The sequence below is a fragment of the Apteryx rowi genome, unplaced genomic scaffold, assembly GCF_003343035.1.
Source record: "Apteryx rowi isolate R43461 unplaced genomic scaffold, aptRow1 scaffold_209, whole genome shotgun sequence".
Classification (NCBI taxonomy): Eukaryota; Metazoa; Chordata; class Aves; order Apterygiformes; family Apterygidae; genus Apteryx; species Apteryx rowi.
The window spans coordinates 977,798-1,000,259 of record NW_020448408.1 but is presented as its reverse complement, the minus strand read 5'-3'; the positions used below and the strand labels follow the sequence as shown (position 1 = coordinate 1,000,259).

Sequence of the window (22,462 nt, the reverse complement as noted above, 5' to 3'; positions counted from 1 at the left end):
AAAGAGAACATATTCTTCCTTCTTTTTGTTCTTCTTTCTTTTTGTTTTAATCCTTGTAATAGATGTATATTCCCAAAATCTGAAAGTAGCTCTAAAAGCTATTTTTCTTCTCTCATGTATGAATTAGAGAAATAGAATAATCTTCAGATTTTTCAGTCTATTGTGRTTGGTCATGTTTAGTTTAAATCATTGTAAGGACAGAAAAAAAAGGGGGGAAAAAAAGAAACAGGACATACTTTCAATCCAAATTGGATTTATAGAAGAAAGGAGAACTGGAGTATACAAATGCTCTTTCAGACAGGAATGTCTTTGTGGATCACTAGTTTAGCAAAAAGTTAATTTTATAACCTTGCTAATAAAAAGCCAACATAGGTCTACCTTTCATATGTACTATTCCTGGTTTCTATTACAGTGATGCTTTGTATCATGGTGAAGAGTTAAAGCAGATAATTTTGGTATCTGAAATGGAAGAGGAAGGTGATGTAAATCAACAGTGAAACCCTGTAGATAACATAGAACATGACTTCTTTTAAAAGGCCAATTGATAAATTGTGAGTGGTTGCCATTCATATTTTTCCTTCAAGAGGGAGAATGAAGCCAGTGTCATCTCTTGCTGTTTGCCATTACAAATAATTTACTTATTCTATTGGTTCAGTTGGACTATGAGCCTTAATATTAATCTTATTCCTTATAATATGCAGCAAAAATTAAGTAGTGCTATTTTTTGGCAATACATTAGAATTGGTGGTTTATTTTTAGTTTTTGATAGGCTTCACTACTCTTAAATGTAGATTTTTATTAATTTAACTCGTGATAACTTAAAATAACTCTAGTGTACAAAAACGAATTAGAAAAGGAGCAAAAAATATCCCCAGTTTAACTCATGGAGTTGCTGGATTTTCTTTGTCTGTTTTCTAGTAACTTTCTTCACTGTGTTACAGAGGTAAGAGTTAATATTACTCTTGGCAGGGGAAAAAAAGGCAATGCGTACTATGCTAGATGCATAGTGCCATTGTCTTTCTAATTATAAAGCAAAGAGGTAGTTTTGTACTTAGACCAGGGTATAAAACTTTGATATATAGCCAGAAGTTTGATGTTGTGAATGATACCTTTTTCACAATAAACTAAACCAAAAATAAATAAATAAATAAACCCTGTGAATGTTAGTTATTGGCGTAGGAGGCAATATTACAATGATCCATAATTTGTAAGTTGCTAATGAATGTATTTTACCAGAAATAACTTGCTTTTATAGGAGATACCATTTCATTACTGAGTATTGATACAGCTACTAAGCTAAATTCTGTATTGAGAATTCCAGTACAGCTGAACTTGTAGTTAACATGGTTAATTGGTAATGAGTTTTTATATAATATGAAAGGTGATTGCAACAGTCAGTATTTTGACTCTTCCCAGGAAAGCAATTTAAGATAGTAAGAAAGCTGATTTTCTTTGTGTGCGATGTTTTTTAGTGGGGAATTTACGTACATTTTCTTCATTGAATCTTACCTGGGGAGATAGACTGGCTGGTGATAACCGATGTTAATACGTGTGCTTTTCTGGCCACAGCCAGAGAAAAAAGACGCACGGTTTAGGGTAAGTGGGACTTGCATGGGGCATTGACCTTGTGTTGATTTTCTGTGAGCAGGGTGATTCTAATCAGCAGGTCATTAAAACAAAGTGTAGTTCTAGTAAACTGGAAAGCTGTAGAAACAACTGCACAGTCAGAATCAATATATTTGTACCAGGTAATTTAGACATCTCTATCATCAGGAAAAGCATACAGTTCATACGTCTGTGTGTGTGTGTATATATATATATGCTCTCTCTCTCTCTTGCGCGCGCTCTCTCTCTCTCTTGCGCGCGCTCTCTCTCTCTCTTGCGCGCGCTCTCTCTCTCTCTTGCGCGCGCTCTCTCTCTCTCTCTGTGGTGTATATATAGTTTATATATATTTTAGTAGGGTGGTAAATGAATACAAATAGAAATTCAATTACAAAGCCTATTTTTCATTCTTCTCATCATTGTTACCATCTTTCTTTTTCTTTAAATCCTACACTTAAAAATAAGATCAAGCACTAACAGTGTACACATTTGCTTACAGTTTCCTAACTTTGTTTTCCTTTTTTGACAGCTTAGTGTAAGAAGTCCTTTTCAAGTAGTAAATTAATTTGGATAGAAAGCATCCCACCTGAATTTATTACATGCTGGCAGTCTAGATAAAAGGATATTATGATCTCAGCATATTTTGGCCTAGCACCMCTGGGCCATTTGCAAATGTCCAAGAAAGTGATAATATTCCTGTCCGTTTCAGGCTGCTAAAGAAAAAATGGGGTAGGATTTCTTATTATATTTGTAGGATGCCTGTAGGGAAGACAGTAATGCTGTATATGGCAGTTTATGTGGACATGTGGTGCTAAACATATATTAAAAAGAAGATAACAGACCTATTGACATTTCTTTGTAGAAATATGGAAGAAAAGGCAGAGTAGATCAGTAATTGACAGCTATGCAGGAGATGCATTTCCAGATTTCTTTCTAAAGAAATATTTCACAAACTTACAATTCCTTTCAGAGTCAGTAATCCATCTTTAATTATTTTGTTGATTTCCTAGTTGTATTTTATGAGGTTGATGTAATGTCTGTTTCCTGCCRGCATTTGATATGGACAATCCACTTTTGTCACTGCTTTGATAAAATGAAAGCCTGCTTATAGTTACAGGATTTTTTTTTTCCTTTTTTTGGTGTATGTATGTAAAGTGAGCATGAGTGAAGACCTATAAGTCTTTGAATGCCACAGCTTAACAGCAAGATATGTGAGGAGCTATGGGTTTATGCCACTGACAGAATGGAAAACATATTTAGTGTAGTTAAATTGATATACATTTAAACATATCCAGTTCTATGCAGTCACTTCTTTTATTCCTATCTTTGTGTATTATTTTATTACCATGTGTATAGTTATGAACATTATTTGGCTACCGTGTGTACATTTAAAATGACTTTGGTTTTATAATTTGTAATCTGGACTGTTAAAGCACATTATTTCTCTCTTTAGGGAAAGTGACTGCCTTTCCRTATAGCTTGTGTTGTCAAAAACTTATGCATGGCACCTCGTAATGCATCTTTCCAGAGTGGAAAACAACAGTAATACACTAATGTCACCATGCTTTCACCTGCACTCTGCATCCCTTTTTCAAATGGTGCTCTGAAAAGTGTTGTCAGCAGAGTATGATCCACAGGGAGGACTTTCTCCTTCTCCCTGAGTGTAAAGTAGGTGGGTGTGAAGTGCGTGCTGTCAGCGCTCTGACATCAATCCCTCTAAACTAAAGTTGTCTTGAATCAAAGAGTATTTCTGTGGCATGACTGACTTTGAGCAAATGCACAATCCCAGTTAAGATTATTTGTGTTCAGTTATTCATATCTGATTAAGTACCTTATTTTTTTTAATCCATTCCTAACAGTACAAGTTGCTTTCAGGCAGGTTTCTATGAGCTTGGGGTGAGGAGTGGGAGACTGTTAAATTTATTACTTCTTCATCAAGACTGGGCAATAGGGGAATGCTGCTTCCTTCCCTGTTGTGGAATAGATAGAGAAATTTTGAATTTTTTTTCCCCACCTGGTAAATGCAGTGTACTTGCACATGAAAATTGACATTCAGGCCTGTTGCCATGAAGTTGTTTAGATTACCAACCAAAGCAATATTTATTTGTAAAATGTATATTGAATTAGAGTGATACATTTAAAATTCCCTGGGATGAGTATTAAGCTGATATCTGAGGAAAAGGAGTTTTAAGAGTGCGCACCTGTGTGCGCGTGTGCGCAGACTACCCCCACTCCCACCCCCCAGTGGCAGAAACTTTCTATCCCTWGAGGGTCTTTCTCTACAACTTTCTTCCTTTAGAAAGAATTGAGTCAGTGGACCAGTGACCCAGCAAAGTAGCAACAAAGTATTTCTGAAGTGTATGATGAAGCGAGTGGGTATAGGGCTTTGTAAACTCTTTGCAAAGCATTAAAATCAGGCCATCCACTTTATTCTGTTGCACAGAAGTATTTCAGTGAATACACTGGCTAACAAAGTAAAATAGAAACACCAAATATATTTAAAAATAATGTTTCACCGCTCTATAGCATCCTTGATATTTGGAATTTAGGTTGCACAATATTGAATGCTATTGGTGGCATTTGGCTGTTCCTGTGGACGATCCTAGTTTCTTGTTTAAAAAAAAATCTTTTTTCTGGTGTTTACATCATAAATGTTGATTCAGTTTGGATGATATTTCTTTCATCATGAGGTATGTATAAACATTTTAAATAGGTGTGGTACACTGTCAAGTGTTTTCATTATTTGGATGATAGGTTTGAACATCTATTCCCAAGTATCAGTAGGCACCTGCAGAAGCAAAGTGGGTATATAGCACCTGAACACATTCTGATTCATGCAGTTAAAGCAGTTTACAGAGTTAGTAAGAAAAGAATATCACATACTGAGGTTTGATGTCTTTTTCATGCAGAACAAAAGAGTTTTGATTCTTTCATTTCAAGTTTAGCCTAACTATTGTATAGTGGAGGAGGTTTAATGAATCATTGTTTAACTTCGATACTGCCAAGTGTTTGACCATTAAATAGTCTCAAATGTGTACATAGCACTTTGGTGACAGACCCTTATTTAACTGTGATTAGTTGGCATTGTATAGTTATTTAATTACCTCGGAAGAAATCTAACAACAGTGTGTGTTCTGATTAAGTTATTTGATGTAAAAACAAACATGGAATTGTTGAAGAGAGCACATTCCCTGTTGCAGCTTGCTACTGATGCTGCACAGTACATGGAAGCTAGAGAAGGACTGAAGCAGCAGACRCTGTAATAACATCAGCATACTTAACTCTTGATTTCTTAAAAGACTCCTTGTTAGCGTTTTCATGAAATTTCACTCACCTTACACATTTTAGATTTAGTGTTTTCTTCTTGCTTTTGAAGCCCAGACTGAAGCTCATTGGGATAAGTAAAGGGTGCAAGCAGTAAGGGAACTTGAAAATTTTATGAACTGAAAACACTGGGCCAGATCTAAGAATTTTCATCTCTTGGCACATACCTTAGCAGAAATGCTCACTGGTCATTTAAGGAATTCGGGTTTTTGGAAGTATTAAGTACTGCATGGAGGTGATGTAGATAGTCTATAAGTTTTAGAGAGAAAAATAATATATTTTTTGATGTGAGTTAATGCAGGTCCTGCCCTGCTTGAATAGCAGGTGCAACAGTTCTTTTAGTCTGAAGAATGGGCTCCAAAAAGTTAGATTTGCAAATTCTGGTAGAAACTGTAGTCATAACGGCAAACATTTTGAATCATGACTCAAAATGACTACTTTAACTTTCACATCTGGAATTTTTTCTTTTGCATGGTTAATAATRCATAAGCAAGCCACTGATTTATTGTGCTTCCAGTAAGTAGAAACAGTTCTGTTTCTTCATACCTTGCGAAATAGACCTCATTTATTCTAGACAGCCTTGAAAATTTAGCAATCACTACGTATGCAATATCATAATGGCTATGAGGCATCTTCTGACAGTTCCAGAGTGTAGTGCTTTAGTTTGGAGGTGTTTTGCTCTCTCTGATTGGTATATGGTGATGGAACTTGCTTGCTTTGATGGGTTGTCATAGCTTTTTTTCTGCTTTGAATATGCTGGATAAAGTGCCATTTCAGCTGTATTTGTATGAACAGGATCTGAAATAAATCTCCAGGCTTGGGTCTTCTCTTATACAGTCAGTAGAATAATATCATTGAAAATCAGCATCAACAAAAGTAAGACCAAGGCTTGTGGCTTTGTTGCTTGCTTTTAGGAGTAGGAAAGCAGTAACGGTCACTAGAATAACTGAGTAGCCTTATGAGAGGGAGATATGAACCTCTTAGCAAAAAGTAAGTTATTTTTCTAAGCTAAATTATTTCAGGTGTTATTTTCCTGAAGTACTTAGGCAAACCCTAAATAGGCTGTAATCGAGTTTTTTTCAGTAACTTGAAAATTCCAAAACAATGAAATTCTGCTAACAGAGACCTGAATATTTGGGAATTAGCTGGTTCATCTCCCCCTTGTTTACATCACTTTTAATTATATCAGGTGGCCTGTAAAAGGTTCCACTGTTTTCAAGTTTTATCATCTTCATATACCATTTCTTTCACACACTCGTGTTTTAGTCCATGTCATTTTACGGAATTAGTGTATTTATGTTTGAATGAGGATTAGGCAGATTAAAAGATGTTTTCATGTTTTATTGATAATGTCAGATTAATTTCCACTTTCCTAGTGGCAGCTCACAGCTCTGTCAAAAAAGCAGCCTGTAGAAGCACTGTTATACTTAACAATTTCTTAAGGCAATTGCCAAAAATACAGTTTTGGTATTTAATTAGCAGCTTGATTACCCGTGGGAGCTTGAGTAATTGGTTGTTTGTGGATATATGGAAGAGAGAGTAAGACCAAAGGAATACTGAGGCTGGTTCAAGTGAGCTAGGTTTTCGTTTGTGTCTATTTTCCTAAAAACTTTAGCCAGAAGAGATGTTACTGTAAAGCAGACTATTCTGACACAATCGCTCTTGGCATTCAGGATGAATGCAAGAATTATGCAGTTCTCATTTATATGTGTTGGCTTATTATCACTGAAAGAGCCAAGACAGATCTGTATCATGCTTGCTACCTAAAACTCTCGTTGTTGCAACACTGAAACTTTTTCAGGAAATGATTGGAGATAGTCACAGCCTCCAAACAAATTCTAAAAAAACAAACAAACAAACAAAAAAAAAACCTGCAAAATTCTTCCTTGAACAGCTTTAACTGGTGATTCTTCAACAGAAATCTCAGTGGGGTGAGGGTGTGAACTGAACTCCAAGATACTGTTGGGACTGAAACTGCGAAAGAGTTAAATTGCTTTTGAGAGTTAGCATTTTGTAATGGTTTCTCTCYTCTAGCCCTTAAGGCCTTGTCCTTACCATACAAAATGAGAGTAAGCATAATGCTTTTGCAGCAACAAGTTTGGATGTGCTTTTCCACTTGTGGAATCATGGAAACTGTGAAGGCATTGCTTGATTCCTGGCAGTGCTAGTATTGACCTGAATGGTGCTGCTGGTGTGGAAAGCAACCAGTCTGAATGACCTTGCTTTGCTGATGCAGCGCTGTGTTGGATGGCCCTTGAGGAATGGCTGCTTCTGTCTGTCTGCTGCAACTATTACAAATACAACCCATTTTGGGTTAAAAGGCAGAGGAAGATTTTAAGACTGAATTAAGCTGAGGATGCTACAGGAATAATCCTCTGCCCTTGTGTAAAACGTGTCATCAGGGGTTCTCACAGCATTTCACAAAGGAGCTCAGCACTGTTTCCTCCCCTTTCTGTCCCCTTCACTCTAACATAAAATGAGGTCACTCTGGAGACAAGTGGCAAAGATGGGAATAGAATGCTAATATCCTGAGTCCAATCCTTTATACCATGTTGTTTCCCTAATCTGCCCCTCCTAGACAGGCCACTAAGGGAAGTCCTGTCAGAAGTAAGTATTTAACCTCTTGGAATGATTTTTTTGTTTTGCCAGTGAAGCCTTCATGGTTCATTCGAAAATATCCTGGAATATAATCTTAAGAGATATTAGAAGTCTAAGCAGTTAAACTTAAGTCTAAGCACATATACTCTATATGCCAGAAAACACTTTCAAGGTCAGTCTCCATGCAAGGGAATCACAGGAAGAAGAAACCTTAAAAAATTTCCTTGGAGTTCCTTCTGATTTATCTATTCCAACATGAAATAAATGAAAGGGTACATTCCCAGCTGACACTTCCAGTAGAAACAGATGAAAGATTTTTTGCTGAATCTTGTGTTGCTGTATACACTTGCTCTTTGTCTTCAATGCCTAAAAATAGGATGGATCCTATTGTTACCTGCCTAAGTAACTGCTTTTGGCACAAGAGTATTGTGGAACAAGCTGTTCAGCACCAGAATCTCTATCTTTGGAGCTATGTCCCACAACTGAAGAAGGGATGATATGTCTTGCATATTGCTTGGCCTGGAACAAAAGTTCCCTTTAAAAAAAATCAGTATTATGCAACAAGACTCATAATTCCAAGACAATCATGAACAGAAAAATAGAATGATGGTTGCTACAAAAGTTGCGGTAGTTAATGCTCTTATCTCTGAATTTAGTCTCCAGCACAATCTGTGGAAACTTAAAAGTTAACTTCTTTCATTTTAATGAGCTCCTGGGGGGGGCGGGGAGTCTTTTGTTGCCAGTGCAGTGAATGTGTTTGTACCAGTTAGAAGTAATAATTGAATCAAGATATATGGAGACAAAAAAGCAATGTGAATGCATGTATGGGCATACACACCTTATAAAAGGCCAGATTCTCATCCTTTGCCTAGAGTTTCTTTCCTGCAGAGTGGAGGTATCAATTAATAGAGAAAGATAGTAATCCACTTATGGGTGGCAGAGTTCTAACTTTAATTATTAAAGAACTCTTGCTATGACTGATTTTTTTCACTCAACTAGAACTTGGGAAAATAGAGAAGTGTAAATGCTTCAGTGAGAGCAGATTAAAAATTGAGCTATTGGTTTTAATAAAGATCAGCATTGCCAAGGTTTTGAATAAGTATAAATATAAGGTTTCATGAACACAAATCTACCTCAAATTTGATTTCAGAAATGTCTGCAATTTGAACTCAAATATAATGGAGGGGCAAAATTTAGAAATAGTCAACTATGATCTATCTAGGACATGCATGCACTAGTGAGAGTCTCAGAATCTGCTGAGATAGGAGCAGATTCTGGCTAGTGTTGCTTGATGAAACTTGTATTAATATGTCTGAAATATAAACCTTTACCTCTGCACATTGAGCATGTAAAGCTTGCGTGTTTCACCTGTTAAATTCTATTGAACAACTAGCTTAAACTGATCGGAAAAGTTTAAAATCAGCTTTTAAGTAAATGTTTTATATCTGGGTGAAATGTGTTTGTTAAAAAGTGTTTTTATTCTTCTATAGCAAAATATATTCCGCTGGTTGTTTAAAAAACAAACAAACAAAAAACTCCCTTAGTGGTGATTTGAAAAGGTGTCTTTTTATCTTTAGATTCCAGCTGTTTCCTTTTAACTGTTACTAAACTGGTAAAACATTGTGTGTTTAAGATATTTTGATCTTTTGAGAAATTGTATTTAGATTTTCTTTTCTTCTCCAACCCTGTTTCTGCAGGAAGAATCTTAAATCGTTTCTCCAAAGATATTGGCCACCTGGATGACTTGCTTCCATTGACGTTTTTGGACTTCGTGCAGGTAATTCAGTTGCTACTGTCAAATAATTCTGCACTGCATTCTGAATTTAGATTCCTCTATGCTTAGGTGAAAATCAGCTATTTGTCACAGATGTAGTTGAGTTAATGAAAGTCCTTGTTTGTGAAAGAAAGGTGCGGTCGAAATTTAATGTGTCAGTAAATAGCTAACATGAGTAATAACCTGCAGGTAGGAGTGGCTATACACAACTTGCTATTATATCAGGATTTCAGTTCATAGTAGCTACATGCTTGGTAAATTGCTCCTGATTTGCCTCCAAGCAATCTGGCGGGCTTATTGCTGTTATAAGAAATATGTCCATAGTAAAGAAACAATCAACTCACATGAAAAGATAGCACAGATTAACCTAATTATGTGTGTACTTCCACAAAGAATCAAATGCTTACCACACCAGTTTGGATTAAAATAGGTGTGGCTATTTACAAAGAAAAGATTAGTAGTAATAGGGTGAATATAATAGCCTTAATAGGAACAAGTGAAATAAGTTGCAGCAGACAAAAAAGATGGACAAAGCACTGAGATTTTAATGATGACGAAAGGATAAAGGATTATACATGACATCACGGTGATTTTTCTGTTGGAGCCGTTATTATTCTTCCTTATAAAATACTGCAGAAAGCAAAAAGCTACAGAAAAATGTGATCATACTGCATCAAAATACATGGATCATGCAATACATAGAGTAGCAGAGGATAGAGATAGAAATGACTTATTGGATCATCTGGATCCACTTAGTGGATCAGGCCTGTCATGCTCAGGTCAGAAATGTTCTTGAAGTACTACTGCTAACTTCATTTAGTTTTCTAGAGATAGCTTAATCTGGATCTCAACCTAATTTTGACTACTTTAAAATTAAACCAGAACCCTCTCAGGTTCTTAAGAATTGTTTAATCACATTGTTAATGCCAAACTCTTGAAAAAAGAAAAAAAGTGGTTCCAATAAGTTAGTAAAAACATTTAAGAGAACATCTTTTTGCTTAGGTTAGCGAAGATCTTAAAGTTGAGCTGTGTATTTGTTTATGAAAGCTTTACAATGCCACATGCCATTTTGAGGAAGAGAGGAAGGTGATGTATTTTATTTGCCAATTAAAAACAAGTGTTTTTTGTGAGCTAGCTGCTTATAGTGAGTATTAGGATTTTGAATTCACATTTTTTAGGCCCTGATAAAAAATCTTCCCTGATAATTGATCATTCTGCAATATGCTGTCCATTTTTCTATTGTTTATACAGATTCCAAACTTTATACAGTCTCATTGACTATCCTTCATTAGACAGACTATCTTACTATATTTCAGCCCTCTTTGGTGCCTTTCTTTTTGGCTGGAAGCTCAGGCAGTCCTCATTCTCTCCTCTTAGTGTAGGAGTTGCATCCGCAAAGACAAAGCCATCTCTTCTGTGTAGTGGTCCTTGGCCATTAGAGCAAGCAGTGCAGAGAGGCTCATGTTTGCACAGGTTTGTCCCCTTTACAGCAGGCTGGGCTATGTATGCTCACGCTAGGTAGCAGTCTTGGCCAGAGCGTCCTCTGGGCCCTGTGGTCATGAGATAAAACGATTAACTCTTTTTCTTAGTTTTCTGCATTTATAATAATGTGAGGGTTGTTTTGCAGCCCACTTGCATGGTGTGTTTATAGCAAGAAACTGAGTGGGTGTTTTGCGTACCCTGGCATGTGGTTTAGAGGCACATGGGATTGTCTGAGGATGCAAAACTTGCTGGGAAAATGTTGGAGAACTCTCTGTAAGCAGAGGGAGCCAAAATTGGTGTGGTCTTGTCCATACTTTCTTTTGGGAGCAGACCCTGAAACAAACTGTCTTGACAACTACATTCTAGTTTCTTCTGAGGGAGCCAACTGCTTTGCTCCAAAGAGAGCCAAGGAGGGGGCTGACCCGTACGCATGGGACACAAGCAGAGGACTGAACCATGTAGTAGTGAACTGGAGAGCTAAGTTATTTGACTAGTATATACATACCCTGGGCAGTATATGCTTACCAAAACTTAACCGATCTGGGGTGAAAGAACGAAGGCTGTTATTGTAAATGTGATTGTATTCTTTTTTCTCACGCTCATATTGTGAAAAGCGTGTGTCTTAAGCATTTCCCTTCACGTTGATTACTTTGCTCATTTCATTTCAATAGGCTGTTGCATAAATTGTCACACATTCTGAGGTTTGTATTTTAAGCGAAAGGTTTGTTTTTCCAAAAATATAAAGTAGACATTATATGTCCAGTACACTATTAAAATGATACTTTGTTTCAAAGCTTGCCTGTTCTGTTTGTCATCAGAAAAGAAAACTTAGGATCTTACTATTGTTTAGTAATAAGCTGCTATCCATAAGACAAAAGCACTTCCTTGTTGGCAAGTTTTCTAAAACTTACTATTCTTGATTAGCAAGTTTGTTGATTAGTTGGTGCCTTTTGAAATTCAATAGCAAAGATATGTTATTTATTTCTGAAGAAGCACAGATTTGTACAAAGGATAACTGTTATCAGTTATGATAAAGATCTTTTGTTGCTTGTTTTGTTTGCAGGTGTCTTTTGTAAGACTTTCTATAATCCCTTCAGGAAGAAATATTTTCTCCTTTCTAAAAACAGTATTAGCTAAATATAAAAGCTCTGATCCCAACTATTGTTGTTGATTCTTTGAGAGACGTTTCCCAACATTCATTGTCTAAATGGTTGTCAGGAGGAATCAAGTGAAACTTAATACAGTGCAGTAACTGGTTCATCTTACTTTGTATGTAGAAGCTTTTCTTGAGCGGATTTGCATTGAAGAAGTGGTCCTGTTTCTGAGTTATTGCTAGGATCATTGTGAAGCATTCCAGCCTTTTACCATATTAGCAAGTGAGTGTATCATTTCTGCACAAATAAACACAATGTGATTGGGCACTCAAAAACAGCAGCATGAGCCCATTGAAATACCTATAAATAAATAATTAAAATCTGCTGGTTTCAAGAATATTATTGCATTGCGCAGAATACAGATTTTAAGGCAATGCTAAAAATTCATGATGTGCTTTTAGAGCCCCTAATAAGATTTATACACTGTACTACAATCATAATGACCATGATTGGTCTAGACAGCTATACTGGATGAAAATTAATTCCTTAAACTAAAAGAATTGCATTTATTTGATCTTCCATTGAGTAAATGAAGAAGAATAGTCATTTATATTCAAGACAGTGGATGCTTAATTTACACTTAGTTGTTAAAGCAAAAATGAAGGCAAGCACAAAAATGCCTCATAGACTTTGTGTTTTCTTCCTAAAACACAGCTAGATTCTGCAGAACTGTTGGTCAGAAGTAGCTCCCAAAGTAGCAGCTCTCACTGTCTACAAAGTTTACTTCCTTCTGTCTGTCTTTCATGTTTTAACTGCACCAAAATATAGCATATCAGTCTTTGGAGAGACAAGGGGGGGGGGAAATTTGGTCTCCTCTAAGAGAAGGCAATAATTTTTTCATCTTAATCTGTGCATTTTAACAGCATATGAGAAATGTCATGKTAGTGCAGTGACTAAATGTTCATAGAAATCACTGCATCCATAAGTTTTATAAATAAAAAATAATTCTCTTTTTTGAGAACACATTTATGTCTACATTTTACTACAAGGCTGTTGAACAGAGCTCTGTGGGTAGGCATAAAGTATAGAAACTGAAAAGAAACCAAAGGTAAGTTATGCATTTTAACTGAGATATCTTGAATTGTACATTTACAGCCCTGTTCAAAGCTGATAAAAGTAAAAAGTAAACTTCACAGGCCCCAGTTCTGTTAAAAACAAAAAAAAGGTAAATTAGCCTGGGCCCTTATGTTCTGGAATGGATTCTGGCTAGGCGTAAGGTTTCGTACCAGATCCCCTTGGTAAAAAAGCAGTGCCGTGTTCACTGCATCACTTGTCATGTATACTAAATACGGCACTAAATATATTTGTAAGATCAGGTAGTTAATTCATGTCTGTATGTTGATTCAGATAGCCAAAAAGTTGAATGAAATTGTTTGGCAGTGGTGGGGTTTTTTGTTTGTTTGTTTTTAAGTAAGCCTGCATATCTTTAATCACTTGCTTATGATCTATTTCATCTCTCTTTCTTTTTCCTATTCAGAGTTGCATATTTTTGGCAGGTTTTCCAACTAAGTTACAATCTCTTCAGGTCAGGGACTATTTGTATAAAGGCCATTAAAAGTGCTTTCAAACCTTTAAAGAGGATTTAAACACCTACTTCATCTAGATATATACGTTTTTACTTATGTGTTTGTTGGCTTAATCAGAGGGCAGGCCTGATAGCAGCCCCTAAGAGCTGCCCACATATTAATAATCATAGGAATGTTTCCTTTAGTTGGTATGAACTTGACTGTCCCATGAAGTCCAAAGGGACTTAAGGAAGTTAGGCATTTTTTAAGGTGGCTGGGATTTTGTTACTCAGTTTTCTTAGGCTCCTCTGAAAATACCAGCTAAATTTACTCAGTGTTGTAGCCAACTGTTGTTCCCACTCCTGCTCTAAGCTCTGTGGGAACACAGCGCTCTGTTGATGTAGACTTCACTGATCGGTGGGTGGCTTATAGTTTAAAATGTCGTGGATAAAATGCATATCCATCTCTAGCTCAATGTAATTAGTTAATAAAACACGCTATGCTGATTTGAGAAAAGATCAACAATTATAATAGTGTAAAAGTGAGAGTTTCATCAGGAAATGCAAGGAATTAAGAATCCAAGGTATTCAATAGTATTTTATGCTCAAGAACCGAGATATTCCTAAGTAGCCAGTATTTTGGATGCTACATTTTTGAGGGCCCATCAAAGGCTTATTTTCAGTATCTGCATCTCACTTTGATTTAAGATACATCTGCAGAGGCTGAACATCATTGAACTTGGCTCACAGGTGATTCAGGATGAGCACCCCCAAATTCTTAACTATTAGTTGAAAATTGTGCCTATAAACTGACTGAATATATTAGAGGATGAAGTACATTTCAGGTTTTTTTAATTTATGTTAATTATGTTGATAAATCTTAAAGGTTTTTTTGGCTTTAGTTTCTGGCCCTCTTAATTCTTCAGTGATCTCATTACCTTTTAACAGAGTCGAATTTCTTCTTTAGTTCTTAACGAATTTAAGTAACTTCATGTGATGGCCTTTCATTTTGATTTCTTCCCCTGTGTTGGACTGGAAAAAACATCATGATTTGTTTTGTTTCTGGAGAACACTGTGAACATGTGAACTATCTGCAGCTGCCCTTGGAAAAGGGCAGTGATTTATTGAAGAAAACTGAATTGCTAAACCTTTTTCCTCCCCAAAATCAACAGCTTGACTGAGTTTAAATAACTGACTTTTCATATCCTTTCATCACACACAAAGACCTAATCCTGAGACTACTTGAGCCACCAATGTAGACTGTGGCTGAGACCACCACTGAATGTGCCATTCCCTTCTCACCACACACAAAACACATTGACTGCAGCTTTATGAAGTGAAAATGCTGAAGAAAAGGAAAATGTGAAGGAGGTGTCCACAGTCATTTCTTAAAAAAAAAAAAAAAAAAAAAAAAGCTGCTGCATCTGGATATTAGGAACAAAAAGTGCCTTAGACTGGAATAATAGCTTGGGTCACTTGCTTTCATATGTGCAAAAGAGTGGAACTGCCGTTACTTGTTTCAGTATCACTGACCCCTGCATTTTATTGTGTGAAGATGTCAGGGAAAGTGTGTAGAAGGAATTCCAGTATCTTTTAGTTTAACAATGACTTCATTATTTTGTGATTTCTGTGAGAGGCGAGGGTCTTGGGCAGCGAGGTGTTCAAGTTTTGTATGTATGCATGTGTGAGATAGTTTTAAGAAATGTTTGTGTTAGCTAAAGAATAGTTCTTTCTGTGTATGTATGTGTGTGTGTAAAATGAACATTAAATGAACATTAAATACACTGCGATAAAATAACCAATAGAGGGATCTGTCTTAAATGTCAGTGTGTTCTCTTCAGCCTGGTGTGGAGAGCAAGCCTGTATCTTGGAGAGACCTTTTGGGTTCCTTTCTGATGCTTTCTGATCATTTTGAGTGACAACGGTAGTCCAAGATTGTGCAGCTCTGCTGAGGTTTAGATAGGAAAAGAAAAAAAGTTGCCTGGTGGCACCTGACCATTAAAGTTTCCCTGAACTTTCTCTGCTTGCAGTTAATATTCCAACTGTACTTTCCCAAATATACAGGGCATCTGCTAGTACATAACAAAAGACTGATTAACACTTAAAGGAAAATAGGGGCATATGTTTTTTTCACAGGCCACTTTTGAGCTATAGTTTCAGAAAATTTTGAAATGATCATTATATTTAAAAAAAAAATACTTTCTTGTACTCTAGTCATTTGATATTTGCATGTGCTTTCAGTTTTGCTTTTTTCTTTGAATTATGAAGGGATTATATATTCTGTAAAAAATAAAAAAACCTGCCACCCTGGCCAAACACCACCCCTCAAAAGGAGTAAGGGGTGTGTCGGAGAAGGAGGCTTGGGATGCACTTGTGTCTTTAAGACCAAAATGCTGGAGCTGTGAGTTTAGCACAGAGCCTTCTCTAAATAATGCGGTTCTTTACTGACCTTTCATTCCTCTCTCTTTGAATGCCTTGATTGTTAAATCTCAGTAACCAATTAGTCTTCTTGATGGTGACCAGCAGTGGAGATAATCTATGCCAAAGCTATTGCTGGTCTTTGCTCTGTAGTTGTCATCATATTCCTTTTAATTTAAGAATGGCTGTCTTGCATATGAATTGCRTATTTACTGAGGTTGTTTCTGTGTGTGTATGTGTGTGTGTATATGTGTATATATATATGATAAAATATGTAAAGTCTCTAGTCATTGCTAATGGGCTGGTTCCTATTTACACAGAGACTTCAAATTTTTAGGGAAAGCTAAAGGTCTGTTCCCACTGTATCAGTCATGCATAATCCAACCCAATACTTTCCATTACCCCACTTTTTTTTCCTGTTTACAGTAGTGTGTATAATCTTTATAAAAATCACTATGTATGTCATTCTCCACATATTAGTGTCAAGGCAACAGGTGTCATTGCAGTAACAAAACTAACTGTGTATGGAAATAAAACATAATTTTAAAATGTTTTAGGGGTTGTATTTACTCAGTTTTGACCCTATTAAAAAAACTTGTAGAAGTAAGCCTGTATCTAACATGGGAAAGAATACAAAATAATTCTGAGAAATGCTATTTTATTACCTTTATCTCATCTTGCTTTCATGTGTTTCCTTTACCCCTTTTCTCCTTTTCATATTTTTCTTAGCTCTTTTTCTTTTAGCTTGTATACTTCTCCATTTACACAGTAAATGTAGATCTTGTTTTTGTTACTAGGCTATTACTTCCATTTTCTCAATGCAATGTGGAAGACTGATGTTTTGAATATAGTACTCCTCAGAAGAGCAAAGCTAGATTTCACTTATTGGTAGTTGAAATCTATATTCTGTATTTTTTTCATCTAGAGCATGTAAGTCTTGTGAGATGCAGTCTTTCTCTTCCTTTCCCTAAAATTTTCAGCAGGTTGTGGCTTAGTGCCAGGAAGACTAAAACCTAGTTTTCATCACAGTATTTTGGTGTATCTGACTGAAACCAGTAGGTATAAAATTTAGATCAGATTTAAAGCAATTCTTCTCTTCTCCAAATTGGCTTCTCTGTTTTCTTTATCAGATTATTCTCAACTATGTTTTCATCTACTGAAAATCAATACAGTTGTATGGAAGCCCATTGATGTCCCAGTTGTGTATGATCTAGAGGTTCCTGCCCTCTTAGGGTAGAATTTGCAGAAGTCCTGAAGAGAGATTCTGTTCATCTGAGGTTCTTTATATCCATTGGAAGTTTTTTTGTTGTTTTGTTTTTCATTTTTCTTACTGTGAAAGACAGCAAAGAAATGCTGTAAGTGAACTTATGTGTTACAGTTTTCTCATTATGATATTTTAAGACCTTTGAAGATCATCAACATTTCTAACACTCCACAGTAGCTAAAAATCTTTTAATTCTGCTGTCAGCCATAGAGTGTAACAATTGTGTTCCGAATGGTGATAAGTACAAATCTTCTAGATTGCCTTAAACTATTGATATACTATAGATAGGATGTGTGCTTACAAACAAAGAAGGATTTCACTGTTTGGCAAAAGGACTGGAGATTTCACTTTGAATTCAAGAGAGAGGGAGGAAGAAACTTTGAGGTAATTTAAATTACTAAGCTATATTACTGGTGTGTGTGTTAAATCATTATGTATGCACAATGCCCCAAACAAACATGCGGGACAGGAAATTACCTCTAGCAAAAAAGACTGTATCTTATAAAAATGTGCTCCTAGGGTTATATGTGCATCTCATGCAGAACATGAGAACTTTTTTCTTGCTTTTCACAAGATCTGAAATTGATACTGTGGTTGACTGGTGAACTCTGCAGCTGAATTGAAAACTCCAGATGAATTTGTTGTTTAAAAGATATGTGCTGCAGTGTGGGCAGTCTGCTAAAGTACAAGATGAGAGCTCAGCTGGGAACTGAATGTCAAATGTCTTAAGACAGACAGGTATAAGCTTCCCTACCTTTACGTTATGTGATAATTTTGTTGTCATTTAAACATGTTAATTAGTTTGGATTACACTCTTGAAATTGTAAAAAATTATGCATTAGGAAATGCTCTTTTGTGGTCTAGACAATGACTATTCCTACATGGTGGAAAAACAGTGTGCTAAGTGATTGCATTTTCTTCTGCAGTCACATCCTTAAATCTTTTGTTTGTTTGTTTGTTTTATTGAGTTTTGAAATAGTCTAATTATTAGTTTAAACAAGCAGAGCTCTCTTATTATGAATGTCGATTGTGTCATGCTAAAAGAATTGTTTCAGGTCTTCCTTTCTAAAAATTGTTAGACTAAAAATAAGAATGTGCTGGCTTTGATACCCGATTCAGTTGTCCCTCCTGCAGTTAATCATAATAGCCTGCTACTGAGGGGTAAAGAGTTAGTTATCTTGCCAGAYTGAAATTTGGATTTTGGGATCAGGCTTAGTATATGTTGTTTACTGTGGGGTGTGTGTGTTCATGGTTTGTCATCAATACACTTCTGAAAGGTGGTCTTTATGGTCTTGTATTTGTAACAAATCATGAATGCGCATTTAGCACAGTAAATAATGTTTATTGTCTGCCGAGAAGGTTTCTATTTGCTTGCCCAGATGCTGCTGGGATCTGGACCTGCAAGAAGTGGCTGAACTGGATGAAAGACGTGGCGCGGTGGTGTTCAGAGGCCCACGCGGATTAGTTAGAAAGCAGTTGCTGAACGCGTCAGGCCGCTGCTAAGCTCCTTGGAGCTGCGTGATTACTGAAGAGTGTGTAGTTCTGAAGAGTTATGCAAGTCAGGAATTTATTTTAAGTAGAGTAGTATTTTATAGCCCCATCAGAGTTGCAATGCTCTGGCGAACCTGGGAAAAAAAATTAAAGGCAGACTAACAAGCTTTAATTTTTTTTTYAATTTTTTTTTGCGTATCTTCTAGGAAAGAGGGCTATGAGAAAAGAACAGAAAGTAGTTTTATTTCTGAAGACAGCTGATTCTGTAGTGATTAATATTTTTCATAGTTTTGATTTGACTAAGGCAGAGGGGCCACTGTGGAACTTGCAGAAATTTGAGTAGTACTTCATTCCACCTAAAAATAAACATATGAACAGTGTATATCTAAATAGCAAGAACAAACAGTAAAAAAGTTTAAAAGCTTGTAATTATGTAAGGCTGAAGACCTGCGTTACTGGAGAGCTGATATGCTTTTTAACAGAACAGCTTATGGCTCAAATGTAGCACAAAGCTTTTAAGGTTGCTGAAAGACCCCAAATTGACTTTTGGCCAAACAATTAGACTTGGCTGAGCAGAAAAGCTCATGCAGTTGAAGCTGAGGTGTTTTTGGAGGGGAAAGGGGGTTGCTCTTACATTATGGCCATGAGTCAGATGCTTGAGGCAGAGAAGTCCATATAGCTGAAAGCCAGAGTTTGCAAAAACTACAACATATGGAGCAGTAGCATCTGTGGTAAGCCAAATTTTGCCTGGCATTTGGAAAAACTGGAAGAATGTGCATAGCATGGACAAAAAGGGTATGACGATATCATCATTAGCTCAGAAGAATTCCTTGCAGGAACAGTGTTTTAGCAAATAGTTGAATGGACTTGAACATAAGAATGTATTAACGCCATACTGGATAACAGCAGTGGTTGATTTAGCCCAGTATTCTTTCTCCAGCAGTGACAATAGGAGATGCTTTTTGAGGAGAGCATGTGAGCCTGGCCACTTTCTGTGGGCCATTCCCCTTTTACTCCAGCATCCACAGTCTTGTACTGGGAATGCTGGAAGATCCATCCCTTCCCAGCCCTTTGGTACCCATTTTTTCACATCCTTTTGTATGTGCTTGTAACATCTGCCTCCTGCAACTTAGTAGCCTGACAGCAGTGGAACATTTGTTGATTTTTGTTCTGTGTATGTGTGCCCCTTCTGTGGAAGAAAATGCACTAATTATCACTGAAAGAAAAACTGCTTTTAGAAGAGTTGTAAGTAAGATATGGCTGAGGACAAGTATTGGCGAGCCAGTCTATGCTGAAGAGATAAAGTACTAACCGTATGAGCAAAGAACAAAATGGGAAATATGCCATTTGTAGTAGTACTAAAGAAAAAATACTCATTATTGGATGAAAAATGAGTCAGACCTTTGATTTCATCAGAGTCCATGCTCAGTGGAGTGCTATGGGACTAATACAGCTGAAGAGGAATTTTGGAAATGGCTTCTAAGGGATTGTAGGAGAGCAAAAATTGTCCAGCTGTCCTTTAGTTTTCTCTAAAAAGTATCAATTGTAAGTACATTACCCTGGGAATCTTGGAGCAAGGGGAACAGCCAGCAAAGTGACCACACTTGCTGGTATTGGGGTGGGGGTCTTAAGCCCTTCTTTGCATATGGTCACAAAAAACCTAAATTATTATGCAGGAAGGGGATGCTTTCCACCATCTGAGAAGAGGAGAAACTCTGGAAGAGTAGGCTGGTGCCAGGCATTTTTCTGTGTTGTCCCAGACAGGTTCTGGCATGAGCTGTTGAGAAAACGTGTGTGCATGTTCTTTACTCTCCCTGAAAAATGCTGGTTCCTCAAACTACCATGTAAAATGTGCTTGGCTTCCAAGGTGCTTCACAGGAAGATATAACATATTTGTCATGGTACAAATGGGGTGATAGTTTAAGTGACTAGTTTTCATATATGTACATTTTTACCTTTGGGAAAATAACAATGTAGGAGCATAGCCAGGGACTAAATACAGACTTTTTTAAAAAGAGGAGGAAAACCCAGCAGAGAAATTTTGCATAAAGGAAATAACAGAAGAGAGAGATTAAGTCATTTTTACAGGGAAATCAGAGTAAAGGTAACTTCAAGAAGAGAAAATCCCCTTTTTATGTATAGATCATCATTGTAAAGTTGTGCCTTGCCGCCAGATGATTGAGAATGCTTTTGTGCAGAAGTGTTTATTGGGCACAAGGTGCAAGTAGTAGCAAAGAATTGGAGAAAATCAAGTTAGAGGTGCTACTCCTCTAACTTGAGTTTTTACTGCTTGTAAATAGAAAGCTATGTTGTCTGCAGTCTTTTACAAGAATAGGTATGGGCTCTGTTCTGTTTAAATAATGGGTCATTATTGGAGGCAATGTCTTCTACATAGTGGATATGAACAGGAACCATATGTAGATACGCATAAATAGAGGCTGAAGCTTTGGCTGTGRTAAAAGCTTGTGTTTTCATAAAGCTCTGTATTAAATTGTGGAAGGATGAGCATCTTGAGTGTCTGGCAATCACAAAGTCCAGGGCTTGGTTACGTATCTGTTTATAAAGCATCAATATCTGGAAGTCTCAGACAACATATGTACTGGGATTTTTTTTTTTTTTTTTTTTTTTTTTTTGAGCTGCTGTTGAGGCTGAGACCTGTATAAGATAGTTAAGCTTCTTGGCACAGGGTGCCCAGAAAACCTATTTCTAGCCCTTGTTGTGGGGTAATAGGCTTGTGACGATAGGATGCTCTTCAGATATGGTGAAAGAATGGTGGCAGTGCCAGTGTATTAAAGAGAAACCTTTTTTATAATAAAGTCACTTGTCAAAGAACAGCCGGACAGAATTCATCATGGTCTCAAACAAATCTTAAGACTTCTCACTTACGGTAAAATGCGTGCCAAATCAAATGAAAGAGCATGTTGGTGGCACAAAAGCATTTGCCCTGAGGAGCTAAGGATATGCTGGTTTACTAGGAAAACCAATGATCCAGAAAGACTATCTCATAGAGACAAGATTAATCAGAAGGTACAAGCATTAAAGATGTGATTGTGAGTTTCATATGTGTTTTTAGGGTTAATCTGATAGTCACGTGCTGCAGTGATGTTTGGATTTAGTCAGGTAACCTGTTGTCCGCTAATTGGTAACAGCAGGTTTCTGAGGAAGAGAGGGTGACTCATAGGCTCATAACATGAGCTTGCTGGTTTTGGGGCTTTTGGAACTGGCACTATTTAGTTCTGACTCTTCTTTCATCCATTTTATCTGGAATTAAAATTTTCATTTCTTTTCTGTGTCCCTCCGCCCCCCTCCTTCAGTGTCTCACTTGTCTGGTCTTTATATTTTCAAGCATGCACATTTTTCTAAAGCTAAATTAATACTGACTGGAGGGCAGTTGCTGCAGTCATGGATTGCTATCGTTGGTTGCTTCAGGAAAGGACCATGACTGAGAGGTCTTTTAAATACAATATTTACATGCAACACTTTTTTTCCTCTACCCATAAGTCTTCATTGCTTTTCTCTCAAGACAAATCTCTTCYTGGCAGTTTGATGCAAGTAGTAGTATAGATAGCCATAGTCCTGCTGGGTTTTTTTAGCCTGATTTGACAAAAAAACCACATGTATTTAAAAATACCTTTGTTTTTTTGCTATAAAAGGCAAGACTGCAGGCCTCAACTYCAGTCAGTTTAACTGACTAAAACAAAACAGGGTTGTGTAGGTACTAGGTTTGTTTTACAAAGGTAAAGAGTTTCTATGTGTATGTTTTCTGGTTTTTAGTAATAAAGAAGAGAAAATGAAAAAACCTACARTGTGGGGTCAAATATGCTGTGCTGGATGCAGCTGATCTGAGTGAA

At 36.7% G+C, this 22,462-nt stretch overlaps 1 protein-coding gene across 6 annotated transcripts in view; it reads left to right on the top strand.

Moving 5' to 3' along the window:
* Positions 1–22,462, top strand: part of ABCC4 (ATP binding cassette subfamily C member 4) — a 156,110-nt gene that overhangs the window by 77,515 nt on the left and 56,133 nt on the right. For all 6 annotated transcript variants that reach the window (XM_026064093.1, XM_026064096.1, XM_026064095.1 and 3 more), the window contains one exon: positions 9,222–9,301. In XM_026064093.1, the coding sequence (XP_025919878.1) occupies positions 9,222–9,301 (80 nt within the window). The remainder of the gene's footprint in view (positions 1–9,221; positions 9,302–22,462) is intronic.